At 38.8% G+C, this 15,533-nt stretch overlaps 1 protein-coding gene across 2 annotated transcripts in view; it reads left to right on the top strand.

Moving 5' to 3' along the window:
- Positions 1 to 15,533, top strand: part of LOC124778849 (nucleolar complex protein 4 homolog A) — a 163,823-nt gene that overhangs the window by 52,684 nt on the left and 95,606 nt on the right. For both annotated transcript variants that reach the window (XM_047253673.1, XM_047253680.1), the window contains exon 4: positions 9,491 to 9,734. In XM_047253673.1, the coding sequence (XP_047109629.1) occupies positions 9,491 to 9,734 (244 nt within the window). The remainder of the gene's footprint in view (positions 1 to 9,490; positions 9,735 to 15,533) is intronic.

Here is a 15,533-nt window from a genome sequence, read left to right on the forward strand (position 1 = left end):
AAATGGCAATAAATGACATTTTGTCGTGTATGCTTCAGATCTGTCTGTCAGTCATTCATCAGTTGTGGAAGTGCTAAAGTGACACAGGTCAGGCCACAATTTATGTTGGACAACATTCATGACTCGTTACTGCCCACAGGAAGACCAATATCATGGCACACTTGTTGTGGCATTATACAACTTCTGCAAGAGAACTGCAACTACCCAGTAGGATGACCACTGATGCCATTGTGTTCAATTCAACTGTAAGGAGTGGATAATGAAAATTGATTTCACAACCCTATTAAAGTTCTTCACTCAGGTTGGCAACATAGCTCATATTCTGTTGGGTTGTACCAAACCAGTGGGCAACTTGCAATAAATGACTCAAAATTTCTGCTGATTCACATTATGTGCATGTGCAAGGGAATGCATAGTGAAGTTTTAATGCAACATGTTTCCAACAGTTTTGCAGATTTGAGCAAGATTTTATGGTGGTGTCACATGGCATAAGTAGTTCTGGCTGTTTGGATCTTGCTTTTGTCCATGTTGAGTACATCAAGGACTCCTGTACTGCATGTGTTATCTACTAAGTATACTGTCTGTGCTGAATTTTTTCTACTTACCCTATAATATCTGGGCACACATCTGCACCATTATCAACAGTTTACAGAACTTTCAAGTGATACAATTCAAGTGCTGCAAAGGTCAGTGATGAGTCCTTTATCAGTGACACTGAATACATGCCAGACAGATTTGTCAGACATTGTGTTGCATCACTGACTCCTGAAGATAGTATTTCACAGACATGCAGAGGCATGAAATTGAAAGACTCCAAGATGTGATGATAAGAGGAATGTAGACTAATGAAAATAACAGCTATGGGAAACTTTATATGCTACCTGTTTTGAAACTGGAGTTTGCGGCAGTGGGCAGACAATACAGTACAATGCAATGCAATGCAATGCAATGCAATACAATACAATGCATACAACGGAGCAAATGATTGTTTACTTACTGAATTTTCATGCTCCTCAGGAAGATGAAAGGATACCACTAATGTTGAAGATAAATTAAAAGTTCAGATGCAACACTTCGTAGGATCAGCAGTGTAGAAGGGGCTTGATTTCCTTACAGCATTTTGTGTAATGAATAGCTGAAAAACTGTTACTGTTATATTCAAGATTGTACTCAGGACTTGTACTTTGGTGCCACGAATGTTCACATGTTTATTTGACTCGAGAAAACAAAAATATGACTTGGTGTACCCTACAAGATAGATGTCAGTCCTGTGAAAGCCTACATACAAAGTTTCAAGAACCTGTGTTAACTACAATACTAGAGAAAGAAAGTTGCTACTCACCATATAGTGGAGATGCTGAGTCGCAATAGGCACAACAAAAAGATTCGCACAATTATAGCTTTCGGCCATTAAGGCCTTTGTCAGCAGTAGACACACATACGCACACGCGCGCGCACACACACACACTCACACAAACGCAACTAGCACACGTCTGCAGTCTCAGAGAACTACAGAAGTACAGGATCGTGAGGTGTTCTTCAGCACCTATTGTCACTTCCATAGGGATTGTGAGGACAAGATTATACTAATTACAGCATGCACAGAGGTATTTAAATAGGCATTCTTCTCTCACTTCATATGTGAGTGGAAGCAGAAGAAACCCTATCATGTGATACCATGCTAAGTGCCCTGTGCCATGCATTTCATGTCATTGTGTGTAAATGTTGTTAGGTACAACTCATATTATATTCATGGTGAATGGCAAAATATTTTTGAGATTTCCACAACAAATGCTTCTTGCTACACTTGTTACAGGTTAACATCTATTACATCTTTTGACTTTCTTCAAACTGATATTTCTATCTATGTGCCAGAACAGATTTGAGATCACATTTATATTTTTGGGAGGGGGGATTGCTGTATTTTTCATTTTTTACAAACACAATTGGATCATATAAATATAAAATTTTTCCAACAATGGAATATCCGGGATGGAATAAGCCTTCGCATCCAGAGATGTTAATGGTTTTGTGGGTTTTTATATATCTGACAAAGGACTTTGTCCAATAGACTCTATTTATAAATGTGCCTGTCTGCTACTCAATGCCTCCTCTATGAATTATAGAATGTTTTTCATTCATCATTCATATATTTAATGAAGAATCTAAGCACAGAACCCTGTCCCATTTACATAAACTGTTATTGAGCAGTGAAGTCATTTGTTATTTGTGCAAAGCACAACAGAATAGCTTTTTAACAAGAGAAAGTCATAGTCTGTTCAGCTAGAGTGATTTCTATTGTTGCTCTGGGAGCATTCAGGACCTAACTTGTGTGTGTAAACTACAAAAATACTGCTTTCCACAACAATTAAGTCCTTAAGTGTTGGTAGCCCTGCGCCTGCTGTACGGACGTCTGAGTCAGAGCTCTCATACAAGATAAGTAATTTAAGTAGTAATAAACTGTTTTTAACACTTTAAACTAATTTATTACATTAATTATAGTGCTCTTCAAGCGTACCATTAAAGGTTTTTGTCTTACTCGCGTATTTTCACAGTAATCACATAAAGTTTGTGTTGTTTACATATCGCGGCCAGGCCGAACTTTTGAGCTTTCAGACTAAACTTCATACTGCAATTTTAAGGGCATTTGCTGATAGTTTAGTGTGCTAAATACGTTTGCTGCCCCTTTATATCTGTAGAGTATCGTCATCTCTTAAGTAATTTCCAGTAATAAACTTCTGAACCACTGTTTACATTGTCGCGAGTAGGCCTAATTTTTCGTACACGTATTTTCATTGTTTTCCGGTAACTTAATTGTCTTTCTGTCACTAAAATCGATTTGTACCATGAGTGTAAAGTGCCTGACGTGCCGTAGAATCGTTAGCTCCGGGGTCTGGTGTGATGGATGTAGTAACTTTTTTCATTGGGGTGATTGTAGTGGCGTGGGAATTTGGAAAATGAGCGAGACTCATCAGTGGTTCTGTAGGCCATGCAATAGAGACAGAAAGATTGTGGAACAGGAGGGGAAAATTGCTGCCCTTCAGGCTGAGTTAGATGAGGCTAGGCGAGAACTGGGCAGGTTAAGGGGGGAGAAGGGTAAACAGGGGTGGGAAGTGGCAACAGGCATAAGGAACAGGCCAAGAAATTCTTCTGACAGCTTTGTTATTAATGTACAAAATAGGAGTGACCTGTTGCCTCAGTCAGAAACTGATGAGCCACTCACAGAAGTAGATGTAGACAGGGCTCAACAAGCTTTCAGCAGCAAATTGAATAAGAATGTAGGGAAGTCTGCAAAGAAAAAGAAAGTCTTGTTGCTAGGTAGTTCGCATGCTAGGGGTGTGGACCAACTTCTGCAGGATGAATTAGGGTCAGAATACCAGGTCACAAGTTTTTTCAAACCTAGTGCTGGACTGGGGCAGGTTACAGAGGATTTAGGTTCACTATGTAGAGGCTTTACTAAGGAAGATACCGTGGTTATTGTGGGGGGGGGGGGGGGGGGCGGGCAACAGTATTGACAGAGATCCGGGGTACAGCATAGAGTGTGACCTGGCAAAGATTGCATCAACATCGAGTCATACCAGGGTTGGGTTTGTGTCGGTTCTGGAGCGCCACGACCGACCTCATTTGAGCTCTTCTGTCAGGAGAGTTAATTTGGAGTTGGAACGGCTACTTGGATCTGGTGCAGGGTCACACATTGGTGTGGTTCCTGTTGATTCACTCTGTAGGTGGGACTATACTAGACATGGCCTACACCTCAACAAGAAAGGGAAGGGTAAACTGGCTGGGCTGAAAGCAGGAAATTTAAAGGGGGGAGGAACTACATCTCATGGTGGAAACTCTTTTTTAGTGTAAGATCAGTGTCCAGTGGGAAACTTAGCCAGGCAAGTACTAAAGATGTTAAAAAAGTTCAAGATACTCACAAAAGTAAAGTGAAAAATAATGTTAGTATATTTCATCAAAATATTGGGGGATTGAAGAATAAAATTGATGAGCTTCTGCTTTGTTTAGAAGATATAGAAACTGAGAATGTAATAGATGTACTATGCCTGTCTGAGCATCACATTGTCACTGATATGCAAAAGGTTAGCATCAATGGGTACAAATTAGCTGCACATGTAAGTAGAGATAATATGATGAGAGGAGGAGTTGCCATATATGTCAAAAGCTTCCACAGTGTAAAAAATTTAGAAACTAAAAAAATTTGTGTAGAGCAACATATGGAAGCATGTGCCACTGAACTAAAACTAAATGATGGCAGTTTCATAATTGTAACAGTGTATAGGTCCCCCTCAGGGAATTTCCAGCTATTTCTAGAAAACTTGGATGCTTTGTTGTGCTATCTGCAAGACAGGGGGAAGCAAATTATCATTTGTGAGGATTTCAATGTTGATTCCCTGAAAGAGTGTAATAGGAAGAATGACCTTGTAGTATTACTCAGTTCTTTCAATTTGAGCTTCGTCATTGATTTTACTACTCAGATAACAAAGAACAGCAGGACATCGATATATAACTTTTTTATAGACCAAGATAAGTTTAAGAACATAAATGCTTATCCTGTTGAGAATGGTCTTTCAGATCATGGTGCACAGCTAGTTACAGTACATGACATAGCTCCATGCAGTATATCAAATCAGAATTTCAAAGCAGTGCGTTCAATTAACAATATAAATATTGCAAACTTTAGGGAAAGCCTGCAGCAGATAGACTGGGATGAAGTGTATAAGGAACCCGATGCAAACTTGAAATATAACTTATTTCACAATACATTTTTAAGGGTATTTGAAAATTGTTTTCCCAAGAAAATAGTTAAACATAATTCCAAGAAAACATATAAAAAACCTTGGCTAACTAAAGGAATAAGAATATCTTGCAACCGTAAAAGAGAACTGTATCTAACAGCAAGAGGGAGTACTGACCCCGAAATTGTTCAATATTATAAAAACTTTTGTGCAGTACTAAGAAAAGTTATTAAAAAGTCCAGAAGCATGTGTATCATGTCTGAGATCAGTAACTCTGATAATAAAATTAAAGCAATTTGGAATATTATTGAAAGGGAAACAGGGCAACCAAGAGCAGAGGAAGACTTTAGTGCCATAAAACTGAATGACAAGTGTACTAACAAACAATCAGAAATTGAAAATATTTTCAGTAATCATTTTTTAAATGTTGTAGAGAAAATAGGATCTAGATCTTCACTAGAAGAGGCAAGGCTACTAATAGAAGAGGCCATACCTGTGCAGTTTGAAACAACTGTATTTCCACCAACCTTTCCCTCTGAAATCAGTAAAATAATAAACTCACTGAAAAGTAAAAGCTCTTACGGAATTGATGGCATTTCCAGCAAGGTACTTAAAGCCTGTTCCTCACAGATAAGTAGGATTCTCAGCCACATATGTAATAGCTCTTTGGAGCAGGGTGTTTTCCCCGATAGACTGAAATATGCCATTGTAAACCCATTGCATAAAAAGGGGGATACGTCGGATGTCAACAACTACTGCCCAATCTCTCATCTGACAGATCTATCAAAAATTTTTGAGAAAGTAATGTATTCAAGAGTAGCCTCCCATATTTGTAAAAATAAAGTACTAACAAAATGTAAGTTTGGTTTTCAGAAAGGCTTTTCAACAGAAAATGCTATACCGTATTTACTCGAATCTAAGCCGCACTTTTTTTCCGCTTTTTGTAATCCAAAAAACCGCCTGCGGCTTAGAATCGAGTGCAAAGCAAGCGGAAGTTATTTAAAATGTCGATGGGTACCGCCACAACTTAGTTCTGCCGTCGAATATATGTAGCGCTACACAGGCATGCTTTGTAGGCACAAAGATAAATACTGGCGCCAAAACCTCTGCGTCAGTAAATAAATTAAAAAAAAAAGGTGGAAGACAAGCTTTTTTTCTCCACGCCGAGTTTCGACCACTGCATTTTCGTACATTATCCAACGAAGTAAATACAAATCCCGTATTGTTCATGTTCGAATGTAGCAGCGAAAACCCGACTGGCAAGAATGTTTAGGATGTTTGTCAATATGGTCAACTCTCCGTTCTGAATTTTTTCCTATCTGTGAGAAGAGATGGTTGCTAATAGGAACTTTTATAAATTGCGAATCACATGCAGTATTCTCGTCACCATAAGAATAATACGAATATAAACATTTTGCCATGTATTGTTTCGTGTTTGCTGCTATCTCATTTAAATCCTGTCTGCGTAATAAACCACAAAACTAGAGTGAGACAACAGCCAGCGCGGAAGAATATACATATCATGTCATGTTTATATTCGTATTATTCTTATGCTAAACAGTGATACAGTCAGAAATGAAGCGAGACAATTGACTAGTTTTTAAATGTAAGATGACTCTAATTTCTGTGCAGAATGTAATGTATTAAAGAGGCGCCTGCAAAGATTTTCAAACGGAGAAAAATTTTCGCTAAACTCTTGTTCAGAACATCTTCTATCATACGCAGTCTATTATTTGGTTCTTGTTGATCATTATGGAAGGAAGCAGCAGTGTAAGTAACAAGAAGTAGCAGTCTCTTGACATTGTTTCGCTAATGAGATGATTCCTCTCTCTCTCTCTCTCTTTTTCTTTTTTTTTTATTTGTAAGCGGCGGTAGCGCGCACAAAAGCAAGCCATGCCGCGATTGGCGACAGGCCGTAAATACGCACTATCAGAGTACGACAAACAATGCATGACACAGTACAGTAATGCATTTTCAGCGTAGAGTGACGTAAACACCTATAACAAAGAAAACTGCGCTTATCAGATCAAAGAAAAATAAGCAATCAATTCAAACCAGACGAAGCACGTGAAAAAGGAAGGGTACCCGTATAAATACGGACGGAGCGCCTGACGCATAGCAATGGCTACCTGGTAAAGCTTAACTGCTAAGCTTACGACTCGAACCAAACTACTGTAGCTGTATCGTCATTCATTCGACCTAAATTGTCTCATATTACAGTGGACCAACTTTGTTTCGATTTGGAGATGCGGCCTAAAACTTTTATCTCCCCTTGAATGTCGAGTCTCAAATTTCAGGTGTGGCTTCGATACGAGAAATTTTTTTTCCTTGATTTCGAGTCTCATTTTTCAGGTGCGGCTTAGATTCGAGTGCAGATTCGAGTGCGGCTTAGACTCGAGTAAATACGGTATATGCTTTCACTGATCAAATATTAAATGCTCTGAATAACCAGATATCACCCATTGGTATTTTTTGTGATCTCTCAAAGGCCTTTGATTGTGTAAATCATGGAATTCTTTTAGATAAGCTAAATCATTATGGTTTGAGGGGAGCAGTGCACAAATGGTTTAATTCATACTTAACTGGAAGAATGCAGAAAGTTGAAATAAATGGTTCATGTAATGTTAAAACAACAGCTGATTCCTCAAACTGGGGGGGGGCTATCAAGTACAGTGTCCCACAGGGTTCGGTCTTAGGTCCTTTACTGTTCTTGATATACATTAATGACTTACCATTCCACATTGATGAAGATGCAAAGTTAGTTCTTTTTGCTGATGATACAAGTATAGTAATAACATCCAAAAACCAAGAACTAAGTGATATAATTGTAAATGATGTTTTTCACAAAATTATTAAGTGGTTCTCAGCAAACGGACTCTCTTTAAATTTTTATAAAACACAGTATATACAGTTCCGTACAGTAAATGGCACAACTCCAGTAATAAATATAGACTTTGAACAGAAGTCTGTAGCTAAGGTAGAATTTTCAAAATTTTTAGGTGTGTCCATTGATGAGAGGTTAAACTGGAAGCAACACAGTGATGGTCTGCTGAAGCGTCTGAGTTCAGCTACGTATGCTATTAGGGTTATTGCAAATTTTGGTGACAAGAATCTCAGTAAATTAGCTTACTATGCCTACTTTCATTCACTGCTTTCGTATGGCATCATATTCTAGGGTAATTCATCGTTGAGTAGAAAAGTATTCATTGCTCAAAAACGTGTAATCAGAATAACTGCTGGAACCCACCCACGGTCATCCTGCAGACGTCTATTTAAGGATCTAGGGATCCTCACAGTAACCTCACAGTATATATATTCACTTATGAAATTTGTTGTTAATAATCCAACCCAGTTCAAAAGTAATAGCAGTGTGCATAGCTATAACACCAGGAGAAAGGATGATCTTCACTATGCAGGGCTAAATCTGACTTTGGCACAGAAAGGGGTAAATTATGCTGCCACAAAAGTCTTTGGTCACCTACCAAACAGCATCAAAAGCCTGACAGATAGCCAACCAACATTTAAAAATAAATTAAAAGAATTTCTAGATGACAACTCCTTCTACTCATTGGCTGAATTTTTAGATATAAATTAAGGGGGAAAAAAAAACAACTTAAACATTAGTGTCATGCGATATTTTGTGTAATGTAATATCTTGTACAGACTAATCTTTTATTAACCTGACACGTTCCACATCATTGCGAAGTGTCGTATTCATGATCTGTGGAACAAGTATTAATCTAATCTAATCTAATCTTCATTTGACATTGTAATGGCGTGCCAGTACATACTAATGAATGTCCACAGAAAAATCCAACATGTCTGATAAATTGTTTATTCTGAAGACTCAGCAGATTTTTGAAATATGAACTTACCATTTTCAGTGCAGATTTACTCATTTTTTACAACACAAGAGCAAATGAAACAAGATTATCAGCTGAAAATTTTGGTAGCACATGTCGAGTTAGTTGGCGCACCTAGCATTGCAGACAAGGCAGTTATTGATGATCCAGAGATTCTTTTGTCATCAGGAGAAGGAATTCTTTGAGGCAAAGAGAAGTCACCCACTATAACAAGAGGAAGCTCTCTTTTAATCTATATATGACAATAGATTTTTGCTTTTGCTCAAGAAAAGTATCAAAAGTGTTTACTGTTTATGACTCACTGATGTCAGTGGCACAAATTTAACATTATTTTACCTTGCTGCAAAGTGTGCATATTACTGGCCTCTTTTGTGTGTTGATGTACTGAGGGACATATACTTCATTTTAAACTTTTTATGAAAAAATGTGGAACATATTTTAAAGTTTTTGGTGTTATCAGGATTTTTCCCACAATGCTTGCCAAAGACCTATGCTGAAGACATTGCTTGGTTCATCCTGTTTCTCTTGAAGAGAAAAGGAGACTGCATGATCAGCATACTACAAAGATTTTTGTTGGAATCTTTTTACTATTCTTTGTTCAATTAATTCAATGATATCTATATAATTTTATTTTTCTGAAATATGTGTGTAACTGATTTTGTCATTCCACATTGTATATTAACTGTTTTATCTACACTCATTTATCCAAATACTTTCTTCTCAGATATAGAAAAGTGAAACTTAATTGTTACTATGAATAGCAGACTTACTTCTTGGTAGATTTTAGTACAGTGATTACTTTTTTTATTGAGGATTATTAATGTTGGGTAGCAGCCAAACTTTTAAAATTATGTTTAAATTTTAAAAATATGTGCTCTTCTTTTACAGTTTATCATCAGCAAACTTCTGTCAAATGAGAGGGCAAACAGTCAACTAATTACCAGGCTACTTGAATATACATCTTGCAAAGACTTCTTACAGTTTACTTGGAAGGTGCTTCCTTCAATAGTTGTTATGGAAAGTAAACCCAACGAGATTTTTCTTAATAACTTAATTGAATTACTGGATAAAATTCCAATCCCAAGGAAGGAAGAGGAAGGAAAAATGACTTTGTTGCTATACAGCAGTGAAGGTTTGCTTTCCTGTGTCCTTATTTCTAGAATTATAATTCAATTAACAATTCTAAAACCCTTACCTGCTATTTTTATAAAGATAAGCAGTCTAGAAGTTTTCATTTAGCTTGGCATCAGTATTATGTGAAGAAATGTCCTGCAAACTGTTCAGAAGTGCCATTAATTATATCATGTACCTCTACATCTGTACTCCTATTCATATTCAGCAAAGCATACCTGCTTGTACTAAAGAGGTCTTCAGACTGTCGATAGTTATATGCACCTTTCTCAGATATAGAAAAGTGAAACTTAATTGTTACTGTTGTTGTTATTGTTGTTGTGGAAGACCGTTGCTGAAAAATGTCTTGCTAGGAAATGTAACGTGCTTCTCTACATTCTTCTCTATTCTTGTTTATCCGGATGAGCTCAAGTAGCTTAATTTTTTTCTGTGGCTTATTTTCACTACTTTGTTTTCGTAACAGAGACTTTGTGAATTTTTAACATGTTTATAATTCTGTCACTTACTTTATTGAGGAGCAATTACCTACAAGTCTGCTTATCTTGTACTGCATGTCCTCAAATATCCATTACCTCTCATTTTTGATAGCATTGCAGATTTCAAACAAGTGAGCATAGCAATCAATTTATGTACCAGGTGATCAAAAAATCAGTATAAATTTGAAAACTGAATAAATCATGGAATAATGTAGATAGAGAGGTACAAATTGACACACATGCTTGGAATGACGGGGTTTTATTAGAACAAAAAAAAATACAAATTTTCAAAAAAGTCCGACAGGTGGCGCTTCATCTGATCAGAATAGCGATAATTAGCATGACAAAGTAAGACAAAGCAAAGATGATGTTCTTTACAGGAAATGCTCAATATGTCCACCATCATTCCTCAACAATAGCTTTAGTTGAGGAATAATGTTGTGAACAGCACTGTAAAGCATGTCCGGAGTTATGGTGAGGCATTGGCATCGGATGTTGTCTTTCAGCGTCCCTAGATATGTCGGTTGATCACGATACACTTGCGACTTCAGGTAATCCCAAAGCCAATAATCACACGGACTGAGGGCTGGGGACATGAGAGGCCAAGCATGACGAAAGTGGCGGCTGGGCACACGATCATCACCAAACAATGCGCGCAAGAGATCTTTCACACGTCTAGCAATACTTTTTTTTTTTTTAACCCCCACGTTATTCCAAGCATGTGTGTCAATTTTTACCTCTCTATCTACATAATTCCGTGGTTTATTAAGTTTTCAAATTTATACTGACTTTTTGATCACCCGGTATGTTGGGTTCCACAGCTGCTTTGAATTTGTTGTTAGTTAAAAAGCAAGGAAGGAAAATGGGCACACTTCAAAGAATGCCCTGTGGGGCACCATTGTCATGTTTTAAAGAGGCAGGGAGCTACAAATGCTCTATTAAATGAAATGTTTGAAGTTGTCAGAGGGGCCTCATGTTAAAAGCTGCCTGAGGATAATTTACCTACAAGTGCCAATATAGTTCTTCTCATTATTGAGATAGGGGGAAAATCTATTGCATGAAGTCTGTCAACGAAAGTTTTGTGTAGCTGTCTGCGATAGAGTTCAGATATCATTGGTGGAGGGATATTTTCTGGATCTGCATGAAAACAGCTGAGAAACTATTTGGACTCCCAAGATCCAGATGAGCCAGTGTCTTTCATTCCTTACTTCTCTGTGTGAGACGCACAACATGCTGTAATTCATGCTGTTGTGACTGCGTAATGTATCACTGGCCAAAAACAATGCAGAATCCAGATCTCATATGGAAATGTATGATTTGTTGTTAAACTAATCAAAATCCAGCTGCCACTTGAGACCCGACCCCTCACAATGTGCAAGCACGTTGGAGTGCCAGAAAGCTGGATACTGACTGAGTTGATAACTCTGACGAAATGTAACACCAGTAACACCAGTGGTGGCCCATTGTCTTCGTTCAGTAATGCACCACCTGGCCACAATAGGATCAATAACAGCAAGTTGTGCACCTCACACAGAGACTGATAAAAGCAGAAGAGGAACAGGTTACAGTTACTGGAACTAACTACACAGATTCAACCGAGATGTGCACTCCGTACTGCAATGTGATTAAAAGGCGAATGATATTAAGTATGATGTATTTTCCTTTGACAGGGAGGTGCACCAGTTACCATAGGAACTTGGTATACCATATTTTAAAAGAAGAAATGTAACAAGGGAACCTTAGTGATTGGCTCTCTTCAATTTTCCTTGTACTTGGAGAATTTGAAGCTCGGTGCCCAGAGAGCAATATCCTAAAGCATTACAACATAGCTCTAAAATATAAATTATTTATATAGTCACCTGTAGCTAGTGCACCACCAAATGTCTTGTGTTCATTGTAATCTTTAATAAAAATAATCTCCTTTTGTTTTTAATTACTTTTATTTATTTATTTGCATCTAAATGTAACAAAATATGCTTTAGCAACAATTTTATGAAAAAGATTGCTACTTGCCATAGAGAGGAGACTTCGAGTCCCAAACAGGCACAGCAGAAAGACTGCCATACATTTTAGCTTTTGGCCGAAAGGTCCTCTTCTGAAGTAGAAAGCACGCACGCAGTCACACAAGCACAATGTGCACATGACCGCTGTCTCTGGCCACTGCAGCCAGACTGATTTGTAACTGTGCATGATGGAAGCAGCAGTCTGGTGGTGGTGGTGGTGGTGGTGGTGGTAAGGAGAAGGCATGGTGCAGGAATAGGAAGGGCTAGCAATGTGGGGTGGGGGAACATATAGTATCGCTTGATGTATCATGCAAGGGCAGTGTAGGGCTGGTAGATGCAATCAGAAGGTGTGAGAGGAAGGAAAAAGAGACATAATGAAGGTGAAAAGGAATAGTGGATGCATTGGTGGAACGAAACACTGTGTTGTGCTGGGGTTGCCGTTAAACAGAGAACCGACTCGTGGCGATAACATATTAGACCTTCTGGTGACAAACAGACCTGAACTATTTGAAACAGTTGACGCAGAACAGGGAATCAGTGATCATAAAGCGTTTACTGCATCGATGATTTCAGCCGTAAATAGAAATATTAAAAAAGGTAGGAAGATTTTTCTGTTTACCAAAAGTGACAAAAAGCAGATTACAGAGTACCTGACGGCTCAACATGAAAGTTTTGTCTCAAGTACAGATAGTGTTGACGATCAGTGGACAAAGTTCAAAACCATCGTACAATATGCGTTAGATGAGTATGTGCCAAGCAAGATTGTAAGAGATGGAAAAGAGCCACCGTGGTACAACAACCGAGTTAGAAAACTGCTGCGGAAGCAAAGGGAACTTCACAGCAAACATAAACATAGGCAAAGCCTTGCAGACAAACCAAAATTACGCGAAGCGAAATGTAGTGTGAGGAGGGCTATGCGAGAGGCATTCAATGAATTCGAAAGTAAAGTTCTATGTACTGACTTGGCAGAAAATCCTAAGAAATTTTGGTCTTATGTCAAAGCGGTAGGTGGATCAAAATAAAATGTCCAGACACTCTGTGACCAAAACGGTACTGAAACAGAGGATGACAGACTAAAGGCCGAAATACTAAATGTCTTTTTCCAAAGCTGTTTCACAGAGGAAGACTGCACTGTAGTTCCTTCTCTAGATTGTCGCACAGATGACAAAATGGTAGATATCGAAATAGACGACAGAGGGATAGAGAAACAATTAAAATCACTCAAAAAGGGAAAGGCCGCTGGACCTGATGGGATACCAGTTCGATTTTACACAGAGTACGCGAAGGAACTTGCCCCCCTTCTTGCAGCGGTGTACCGTAGGTCTCTAGAAGAGCGTAGTGTTCCAAAGGATTGGAAAAGAGCACAGGTCATCCCCGTTTTCAAGAAGGGACGTCGAACAGATGTGCAGAACTGTAGACCTATGTCTCTAACGTCGATCAGTTGTAGAATTTTGGAACACGTATTATGTTCGAGTATAATGACTTTTCTGAAGACTAGAAATCTACTCTGTAGGAATCAGCATGGGTTTTGAAAAAGATGATCGTGTGAAACCCAGCTCGCGCTATTCGTCCACGAGACTCAGAGGGCCATAGACACGGGTTCACAGGTAGATGCCGTGTTTCTTGACTTCTGCAAGGCGTTCAATACAGTTCGCCACAGTTGTTTAATGAACAAAGTACGAGCATATGGACTATCAGACCAATTGTGTGATTGGATTGAAGAGTTCCTAAATAATAGAACGCAGCATGTCATTCTCAGTGGAGAGTCGTCCGAAGTAAGAGTGATTTCAGGTGTGCCGCAGGGGAGTGTCGTAGGACCGTTGCTATTCACGATATACATAAATGACCTTGTGGATGACATCGGAAGTTCGCTGAGGCTTTTTGCGGATGATGCTGTGGTATATCGAGAGGTTGTAACAATGGAAAATTGTACTGAAATGCAGGAGGATCTGCAGCGAATTGACGCATGGTGCAGGGAATGGCAATTGAATCTCAGTGTAGACAAGTGTAATGTGCTGCGAATACATATAAATATAGATCCCATATCATTTAGCTACAAAATAGCAGGTCAGCAACTGGAAGCAGTTAATTCCATAAATTATCTGGGAGTACACATTAGGAGTGATTTAAAATGGAATGATCATATAAAGTTGATTGTTGGTAAAGCAGATGCCAGATTGAGATTGTAAGGGATCCATGATCCCACAAACATAGATGCTAGTATCCGATGCCCAGGTCGATAGCAGACAGGAGTGGATTGTCGAGTGCTGCAGGAGGCAGTGAGACCTAGTGTCAAGTGCAGAGTAGTACTAGAAAGTGTCGAGTGAGCTGTAGTGCGGGAAAGACGGGCAAGAATGTTGGTCGAGTGAGTTGTAAACGTTAAAATTCACCGGAGTATGACGAGTGAGCACGTCCCCCTGATCGTCGTGGGGTTGACCTTCACTAATACCGATTCGCGAGTGATATGAAACCAAAAGTGGCAAGTGCCGAATTACGTGTTTCGTGTCAACCGCGTCGGCCAACAACAACCATGGATTGCAGTGAGGATTGTTGTGGATGTTAACCATCATCATTGCGTTTGACGAAATACCTGAAAATCAGCAACCAATAAGAGGTATAACCATAATTAGATGTGTAAGGCGAAGGTAGCAACTGCCTCAGAATTTGTGTGTTAGTAGAAAATATAGAGTTTGTACATCGCAACCTTTATGGTCCTTAATAACAGACAAACTTTCAATCATTCCACTATTCAGTTTCAAAACAACCGCACTCGGTTGAAATGCCCTGAAACTACAGCAGAAAGCCGATAGCCTTTCATCCATTAAGCACACAGTCATATAATCATAATAATTAACTGTTTGGCAGCTGCGATAAGTTATACAAAATCCAGTAAAGGAATTTAAACGGGGGTGTTTCAAGATTCATTGGAAGAATCCTAAGGAAATGCAATCCGAAAAGAAAGGAAGTAGGTTACAGTATGCTTGTTCGCCCACTGCTTGAATACTGCTCAGCAGTGTGGGATCCGTACCAGACAGGGTTGATGGAAGAGATAGAGAAGATCCAACGGAGAGCAGCACGCTTCATTACAGGATCATTTAGTAATCGCGAAAGCGTTACGGAGATGATAGATAAACTCCAGTGGAAGACTCTACAGGAGAGACGCTCAGTAATTCAGTACGGGCTTTTGTTGAAGTTTCGAGAACATACCTTCACCGAAGAGTCAAGCAGTATATTGCTTCCTCCTACGTATATCTCGCGAAGAGACCATGGGGGTAAAATCAGAGAGATTAGAGCCCACACAGAAGCATACCAACAATCCTT

This window comes from Schistocerca piceifrons, chromosome 1, assembly GCF_021461385.2.
Source record: "Schistocerca piceifrons isolate TAMUIC-IGC-003096 chromosome 1, iqSchPice1.1, whole genome shotgun sequence".
In the NCBI taxonomy this organism is placed as follows: domain Eukaryota; kingdom Metazoa; phylum Arthropoda; class Insecta; order Orthoptera; family Acrididae; genus Schistocerca; species Schistocerca piceifrons.